We start from the raw sequence: 9,696 nt of genomic DNA, 5'->3' as shown, positions 1-9,696 counted from the left end.
TAAGTATTTCCATGTCTTTTATTCTATTATTGTATTTATTACATTAATTTTTAATCAAATGTTATAATAATATATTAATATAATAATAATAATAATATTATATCTGTGTCATTTATACGTGTAAAGATAAGATTAGATATTCCTTTATTAGTTCCACGGTGGAGAAATTTACATTATTGTAGCAGCAAAGTGGACAGTAAAAATAGAAAGCATCAATAAAAAAGAATAAAGAACAATAAATGATGAGTAAGTACAAAAGCAATAAAAAACATAAGTAGTAAAAAAAAATATATAGAAAAGAAAATAGGAACATTATGTACAATAGTGATATTGGTGTTGAATGATAATATACCTGAGTTTGGTGGTGTTATTGCACAGATTTTAAAGTGTGTAGTGTGTGTAAAGTGTGTAACTGAACCCAGACAGATCCTTTTGTACAGTTAGGTAGAAAAGGATCTGTACAGCATTGAAGCTGTGCTTTACAGAGTCTGTGAATTCCTGCCAACCACCAACATTTAAAGGTACCTTGTGGGGTTTTCACTGTAGCCTAAACAAACATGATTTTGTTTACATGAAACATTTCTCACCAAAACGGTGGGAAAAAGGGTGCCTAACCCATTTGTAATGTTCAGAAAAGGATTGCATTCAAGAGGCTGATGTTCTCGTTTTTTGGAGCATTATTTCCACCATTTGTTATCACCATAATATGTCTATGACCATGACCATGAGCACCAAGTTGCTCCACAGTTGAAAATGTTGCCAAAGAAGTACCTCCATGGAGTCCCTAAAGACAACATCTGTCACATCTCTCCCTCACATCCAGTCATGTTGCCAGAAAACCTTTTACTTTTCTATTCTGATAGAAATCTGGCATCATAATAGCTTCTAATGGGAAACATGTTGTTTTCTGTGTGTGTGTGTATGTGGAAAAGAATTACTTTTGGACACTTAGTATATAGGGTATAGCTATTGAATGCTTTTAAACCTCTCTGACACCCCTCCCCTCTTTCCTCTGGTTGAACAAAGAAAAGGCACAATGTGAAAACTTATCACCAAATACAGGCTGCAGGAAGGAAGTCATCATTTTTATGTACCAGGCTGACTGGTTAGTCATGACTCATACACTAAACATTTCATTTATTCATGTAGAAGTGTAGCCGTCTGTCTGGTCTGACACTTTACTTGCTTCGAACTCTGTGGATGATGAGGAATTAGAAGAGGATAAATGTCTTGCCAGGAAGGGGTTGGGATGTATACTCTCAGGTTCTGTGTAAAACATATCAGAACAACAACATGACCATGTGCACACTTTTAAAGGAGAGGTGGACAGACCTCCATCTCAGAGCTCTGCCAGCCAGAGCAGCTGCAGAGGATGCTGCTCCACAGTCATCCTGCATCACCAGACTCACGTTGTGTTATGATACCATCTACTGGTGAAACGTGCACCTCAGCCTAAATAAGAATAAAACAGCTTACCATGAGCGAATTCACTTTGAAAACATGTTAGGTGGAAACAAATGAATTAATATTGTGTTAACAGGTGTAAAAAAAATAGCAGGGAAAGATTATTTATTATTTGTTGAACAGAACATACAATAGAATAAACAAAGAATATACAAACAACCAGTCAAAAAGGTATAAATAAGATAATAATTTCAATACAAAGAAAAAAATAAATAAATAAATAAAAAGTAAAGGTCTAAGTGACCGACATCTTCAATTAAAACATTCTGAGTATATTTTGATAATAGATCAACTTTTATATATATATATATAAGTCTTTACAATATATATATATATATATATATATATATTGTAAAGACATATATATATTGTAAAGACTCGAAATAATATTTGATTTCATTTTAAAATAACTTAAATGATAGGGTTGTTTTTGATATTATGGCTTTGTGGATATGAAAATTACCTAACAAAATAAAAAGGTTTACAATGCTACAAATATTGATATTTTTTATACACAAAACAGGAAATAATCCCAATACAAATCTTATGTGAAGTTTTGACCAAAAAAACCCTCTCCAAATCCTTCCAAAATACAACTCAAAATGAGCAATTACAAAATAAATGAATAACATTCTCTTTTTCAGTTTTGCAAAAGGAACATTTGTCATGTGTTTTCTAAGAATCTAGAAAGGTATGCATTGGTTGGATATTTTTAGATGTAGTTTTCTAATTTTGTTTGATATTAAAAGTTTAAAAGGAACAAGCCACACTCTACTTACTTATGTCTTTATAGTGAGAATCCCAGAAAAGGTGGTGTTACTTTCTTAGTGTTGTAAAAAACATTTTCTGATATGTTTGTTGGTACATTTATTACTCATGAACTCAATGTGATCTATATAAAGCATACATTGAGAACTAGGAGTCTCATGTTACTTTTGTACAGTCTTTCTTTAGTTCTAATAATCCACTAGTAATAGATTTAACTACTAAACCGTGTTCTTTGGGCTTGATAGGAAGCGTCCTGTCCTTAACCCTTTCATACTGTTTGGATCAGATTTGACCCATTTTGACATTTGACAGCTGTAAAAACACCCCAAATATCAATTGACATGGCTTTTTGTTAAATAAATAGTTAATAGTTTTAATAAGATAGTATTTATGAGGATTTCTTTTTATGATGTATTTTTTTATGATGTATGATGTGAAGACTGATGGCTCTAATGGTTATACAATAAACCCCACAGTTCCATAAAGTTCTTGTCATTTTCACTTTACATAAAATACATTTACATCATTATTGCTATGTTATATTTTCATGTCTTAGGTAAAATACGGCATGATATTGTGTGATCATAGTAGCTGTTTTTACTCCAAAAATGAGTAAAACCTCATAGGTCAGTAGTTGACCCTTATGTCTTCCTACTTATATTTATACACTCACCAGAAGAGGGCGCGCTTTATTTATACCATAACTAGATATTTAGATATCTAAAAAATAATACAAATAATGCCTACCAGCTGTGTCCATTTTGGCTAATGTGTTTAATAATGTCACATAATAATATATAATCTGTTTGCAATTAGGTCAAACAGAATATAGAGCATATTTCTATTTCAACCACCAACCTCCGCCCGGCGGCGATAACCAAGAGTAAAAATCGTGCAGCTCGGCGGCGTTTGATGACATCATCACCAGCAAGCCACAACAAAAACAACAACAGAGCTCAGCTGTTCGCAGCTAACTAGCCGGCCTAGTTACTCAATACTTGCTCTTAACAGCTTTATTTAAACGTTCTGGATGTATATCAAGTTGCCACACAGACCTTAACACACTCCTGTACATGGAAACATACAACATTTTGAACAATATGTATGTATTTGGAGCTCCTTTGTCTGTTCTCTGTGTTAGCCACTAGCAGGTTAGCTTTTTAAACTGAAGACGGGAGGAAGCCTGTTCCAGCAAAAGGTAACGACACGACCTCATAACTCAAAAAGAATGCTTCACCATTATATTACTCATATTATAAACTACGTATAGAAGCTTCCAGCTGTTTAATTCGTCCATGAAGCTGAGATGAACCTATAAACTGACGTGTCACTTCACTATTTGTATCGTTATCATTATTAATACGTTAGTAAAAGTGATCACACGTGTATTATATTAAGTGGTGGTCAACTGAGAGGCCGTTGAAGTACCAGGGTTATTGCAAACGGGCTGGATAGTTAAATAATGAGAGATATTTCATAATAATTAATCGATAAGAGAACGACAGACATTCCCTTCCTACCACGTTTCTATTAAATGACTTTAAAGGAGAATGTCACCTTTATTTAAGAGTTCACGTATGCTATTGTTGTGTATGTAGACCCAGAAGCTGAGTCAGTGTTTGTGAATCCTTTTGAACTGGAGCCATTGTGTGCACAGTTGAAGTAGTACATCAATAAAGTTTAAGGTACAAGAACTTTAAATGTAGACAAGTAAGTCTTCAGACCACAAACACATTCTATATATATATATACTAATACTTACTAATATTACCAATAATATTAATGTTACTGTTTAGGATCAGTTCTTCAGTTTTTCATGAGTTTAAAAAGTGGTGCAAGTTCCCACCTGAGCTGTCCAGGTGGATCAAACTGATATCAACATACAGTGATTTAATGTATATAAGTGATAATCTCCTCATAGTGCTTGTAACAAGTTGTATTGTCTGCTCTAAACCAGAACCAGCCAGTGTCCTGAAAACTGCCACAATCAACATAATCAACCTTTATTGACACTCAGAAGGAACACCCTGAGGAACAAGATCCTTCTTTTATAAGTGCAGAGTTTACACATGAAAATAATAAAAAAGGGCTACATGTTTATTCATTACCTGTCTGTTTATTTTCTTCAAGCCTTCACCAGGATAGAGTGATTTATGGCAAAGCCAGACCACAAGACCTCCCGGTGGAGATTCTGACTTCCGCTAATGACCGCCAACATTATCTCCACCTCCGTCATCATGTCACCGCGGAAAAGGCCCCTGGTTCCCGTGAGCAGCCGACGGAAAGCGGTGGACGACTACTTCCCTTTCAACCTCCTGCCGGTGGAGTGCCAGTTGCACGTCTTGTCCTTTCTGAACGAGGTGGATAAATGTAGCTGCGCTCTGGTTTGCCTGAGCTGGAGCTGCCTGGTCCGCTCGTGGAAGCTGTGGCGGGTGGCCGACTATTCTCGTCGAGGCGTCTTCCACCTGGGTCAAGAGGGGCTGCTGGTGTCCAACCGTGAGTTCGAGAGGTGGAAGTCCTGGGTGCACCATTACACGCACCACCTCATCTCCCGACGGGCCAGCCTGCTCACGCTGAAGGCCAGCTTCGACCTGGGGGATCGCTGCAACAAGTGGGGCGAGCTGCTGAGCCACCTGATGGATAACATTCACTGCAGGGACCTCAGCCACCTTGACCTCAACTGGACTTTTACTCTGCTGGAGCCACTGGACCTCAGGGTCCACTCCAGCTCTAGCTCCCATCAGGACAGCATCACCAAGATGGACCAGGTAACGTGCTTACATTGATTGTATTTAAAGTTAAAGATGCAGCAGATTCACATGTTGGGTAGTTACTTCTTATTGTAGCAAGCATGAAAAAAGCTGAACTATGAGAAGTGCTTAGCTCTGAATATCCCTAATACCTCAATATTGATATTGTGATAATAATAAAAAATGTAAAAATGTAGGGATGACTATTGGCCTTTGAAGATCATTTTATACCACTGCCATAATGATAATATAATAGCATAATAATGCAAGGGGCAGGGGCTGGGATTGTACAGTCAATTCCATATAAGAAGTGCTGCTCATTTCTGCAGTCTCCACTCAGGACGTACACAGTGAGGAATGGAAGACACTACTTGCTTAGCCAATGTGACATGAATAGCCTCTTAGCTGCTAATGTGAAGTGTGCCATAGATAGACATGATGATGTTGATAATTATGTTATTGTAGGAAAAGCTGATAACATAATTATTGTGACAGGCCTATTCATCACCACTATTCTCCCTAGTTTTGCTACCTGTTTGTTTAAAAATGTAATCAATTTACATGTTAGGAAGATTTGGCTTCCAAATCAAGGCATGGCATAAAAGGTTTGGGAGCCACTGTTATAGTTTCTGCTTGTCCATACTGACATATCACTTGTCATACAGGCAGATCCCCAGGTATATGTTTCACCTGTTTGGTTTGATTTTGACAGGTGACCAGTTTCCAGGAGCTGCTGACCAAACTCACACACAGCTGCCCGCGCATCTCCAAAATGCGCTTACACTTCGACTGGTCAGACTTGTCCGTGTCGCTGCTCACCCAGTTCCAGCAGCTGCGGGTCCTCGAGCTCAAATACTTCTGGGTCTTCAAAGGAGTGACTCCCTCGACACTGCAGACTCTCACCAAATCCCTGCCGAACCTTAAGTCTCTGACTCTGCACATCCTGGTGCCGCTGAGGAACCTGGGCATCTCCTACACTCTGGAGTCGCTCTCTCTGGAGTTCCTAGATGTGTCGCCCAGTCGCGGTCTGGTCTTCTCTTGTCTGAAGCTTCCCGCCCTGCGCGAGCTACGAGCCAAGAAGATCGTCCGCGGCATTACGCTGGACCGACGGACCAGGCTCAGGATCCAGAGCCGGTGGCCCTGCCTGTACCACGTCCTCCGGGAGGGGACGCCGAAGCTCCAGGCGCTTAACAATGAGAGGCTCCTCCCCACGTGGAGAGAGGAGAGCTATGGCGAGCTGTCTTCCATCCTGGAACAGTCCTGTTACTGCATCCAGCATCTAGACAGCTGGCTGTGGTAGTTGACACTATGACTTACAATAAATCAAACACTTTGACCCTATCTGAATGAACTCATTACACAAACGGATGCAGTATAGTTGAGATACAGATGAAAGCTGAGACTTGAAGTAAAATCAAAGGACTGCAGGTTGTTTCCAGCTCTTCCACAGAAAGCTGCTGATACAGCTGGAAACACTTTATAAGAATTTGACAAGACAATTACACACACACCCTTGTCTTCTATTGTTTTATTTAATTTTATTTTTTCTATCCGATATCTCCAAAAATGCAAAGGTGCTTCTTGCTGACCAGACTGTGTTGTGCTGGCCCGGATTCATTTCCACTCTATACTGGAAAACATTACGACATTAACCACAACTCCACCTGAGCCATGTGTGTGTGTGTATTGTGAGAAAGAAGTGAAATACAATGAGTGGAATAGCGTCTCCAAGTAGTGGAAAGTTGTGCATTATGCCAGAAAGAACACTACAGTGGAGTATTAAGAGCACTGATAAAAACCAATCTGAGATTTCAAGAATCAAGGCGAAAATATTTTGATAATAAAGTCGTATTTGTACGAGAAATATTTGAAAATGTTGCGTATCTTTAAAAGCTGTGCTGTTACAAAGTAAGTCATAATTTTAAGGAAAAAGGCATTATATTTTGTGGAAAAGGTAATTTTCAGCAGAAAACTGTATTATTTCGAGAATAAAGCTCTGAAATATTTTGAGAAAAAAAGCTTCAACGTTAGATAAAAGTTGTTATTTTAAGTCGTAAGTCATGATTTTTAAAACCTTTAAATATCTCAACTTATTTGCTTAAAATAGACCAACCCTTATCTCAAAATATTAAGATTTTTTTTCTCAGAATACAACAGATGTAACCTCAAAATACATTGACTTCATTTCACTATTAGATTACTTAGAAGTTGAATACAACGGTTACAGAAAATGTATTTGTACTGTACGGTAAATTCAACTATGGACATTAATTTGGTCATTGATTGAGTTCATCTGTATTTGTTAGGCCTGTCACAATAATTATATTATCACTTTATCGTACAATAACGTAATTATTGACATGATGTCTATATATGGACATGACTTTGATCATTGTTTATACCTCAATATTGCCACACTTCACATTAGCAACTAAGAGACTATTCATGTCACATTGGAATTAAAAGTAAATAACTCTGGCCTGGCACATAATGTTGCTCCCACTATTCAATCCCACCCTCTGCCCCCCTTGCATTATTATACTATTATCATTATATCAGTGGTATAAAATGATCTTCAAATGACAATAATATCGTTTTTCGTGATTATTTCTGTGACAATATATTGTCCAACAAATGTAGTTACAGGCCTAGTATTTATTCTCAAACATACAGTCATCCACTGCTTCCAATGGACAGACCAGGCTGTATTGAAAATACAGGAATAGAGTCCTCTGCTAGAAAATTGCACAGAGCAGGTGTGCACATGGTGTAAATAGTTTTTAAAATGGACTTTAACTGATCATATGTTCATAGAACACATATAATACATTGTGACCTAAATTACACATTTGAACTACGTCATTTTTAGTAATACAGAAAAATAATCGGACCATTTTTGTGAAGTAAAGACACATAGTGGACCAAAAATGGATCAAAGACCCAATCCTGTAGAGTACCAGATATCCTGAAAACCCAAACTGGTTCTTTATCAGCACTCTGTCGTGGCTGCTATATACTTGGCACATGGCAGCATTAAGCTTGTGTAATTCTTATTACAGCCTGTCAGGAATGCTGCACAACTAAACCAGAGTTCATTCCAGTTCTGGGTCCAGATTGCACCCAACATTTTTTATCTTGAAATCTCTTTTTTTTTTGGGTTGTTTCATTATATCGAAGTGTGTATGTGTGTGGAGTTAGTGGAATTTCATTGCGTGAGTTTCTCCCAAAAGCAACGAGAGCTAATGGAATGATTTTATGAGGGGTAAAACATTTCAACTGACTGTCTTAATATTAAGAAATGTATCAACTATTCCTGTTTGGAGCATTTTGCACATTTTCCATTGCTGTTACGGAAGCTTCTTGTTGCTCAAATCACAGCAGCAAGTGTGTGACCAAAGTCCAGCTGTTTTCCATGTGTGGATTAAGTTTTGGACCCCAGATAATGTATATGGACTTTGTAAAAAAAAAAGTATTTCCATTCCTTTTTACCACATGCCTCAACCATTTGCCTCTGACAGCTGAGAAATAGAATCAGTGCTTTTGCAATTATCTTCCCAATCAGCAGAGGTCCTTATTGTCAAAGGTATGGCCATGAAGACTTCTTGACTTACAGTAGAAACTTGTGTTTACAGCTGCACTGGTGTAACATTGTCGTCTAAATCATCAGATTCTGATCGGTTCACTCCAGGACGTGTGTTGTATGAGTAGCAGATGTGTGCTTGAGGGTATTCATGCTCTTTGGAATATATCAATGTATGTGTGATGTTTGGTGGAATTGATAAAAACTCTGTAGAACATTTCACGTGATTCTGTCCTTGATCGCAAATGTCATTTATAAGCTTGTGTCTGTGTACTCGAATTTTCACAAAGCAGCAGGAATCCTTAACTGGTGACAACTTCTCCAGCACATACCTCCTGCTTTCTAAGAAATAAGTCCTTTCTGAAAACAGCACAAAGTGCTCTGACATTTGGACTGATGTTCCATACATCTGGCCTCTTCCACATTTAGCTTTGTTGGAAAATCTGGGGCTAGATGCATAAAACTCTGTATAGATACATGACGAAAACTGTGTGTACCAATGAAGCCATTTTTTTCCTTAGATTTATAAAGCTGTGTCTACACACATGCTTGTGTTTTAGAAAATCTCAGCCATTGTGAAATCGGCAAGCCTCGTTTCCACTCCCACAATTCTCCATAAATGGATGAAGACACACCCTCAACCAGATGCTTTCATATCAGTTCGCTGCCCGCTCCAGCAGTCTGTACACCTGTCAGTGAGACAAACCGGAAAGAAGACGTGCAGCTTCACAGATTGTGTTTCTCCAGCTGCAGAACAACTGACATTACATTTGACCATTACACACAGCTGTGTGGCTCTTTATACCACTCATGTCATTAATTATTCTCATGGAACTGTAAACCATCGTCAGCAGTGAGATGTACGAAATATTATCAATGATTAGCCCTTCATATCTAAACTGGCTTTACAGGCTGTGTCACAACTGAGGATAAACAAACAATATTAAGAGCAAAATAAAATGTAAATTAAAAGAATGATCAAATGATTAACACAAAAGTAATATTACGCTTATAAATGTGCTTTTCCTTGGCATTTCATTCTCACAATCAGCGCAGCCGGTTGTCGACCTAAACAAACAATGTTTTACGAAAGGATTCCATCTTATATTTCATCTCCAGCTCATCACATCACCC

The 9,696-nt window shown here is 37.9% G+C and overlaps 1 protein-coding gene across 2 annotated transcripts; it reads left to right on the top strand.

The window, feature by feature from the left end:
• Nucleotides 1-3,221: 3,221 nt before the first annotated feature.
• si:dkey-12e7.1 (uncharacterized protein LOC557553 homolog) lies at nucleotides 3,222-6,309 on the top strand. 2 transcript variants are annotated; one of them, XM_062421278.1, is made up of 3 exons: nucleotides 3,222-3,430; nucleotides 4,363-5,000; nucleotides 5,695-6,309. In XM_062421278.1, exons 2-3 carry the CDS (start codon nucleotides 4,437-4,439, stop codon nucleotides 6,280-6,282), a joined length of 1,152 nt encoding a protein of 383 aa, XP_062277262.1. In that variant the 5' UTR covers nucleotides 3,222-3,430; nucleotides 4,363-4,436; the 3' UTR covers nucleotides 6,283-6,309. The 2 variants fall into 2 exon arrangements, with proteins under 2 accessions (XP_062277262.1, XP_062277264.1); XM_062421280.1 differs by having other exon boundaries at nucleotides 4,190-5,000.
• The last annotated feature ends 3,387 nt before the right edge of the window (nucleotides 6,310-9,696 follow it).

The sequence above is a fragment of the Scomber scombrus genome, chromosome 6 (assembly GCF_963691925.1).
Source record: "Scomber scombrus chromosome 6, fScoSco1.1, whole genome shotgun sequence".
NCBI lineage: Eukaryota > Metazoa > Chordata > Actinopteri > Scombriformes > Scombridae > Scomber > Scomber scombrus.
The sequence above is the reverse complement of the archived record's forward strand: the minus strand, read 5'-3'. Positions and strand labels throughout refer to the sequence as shown.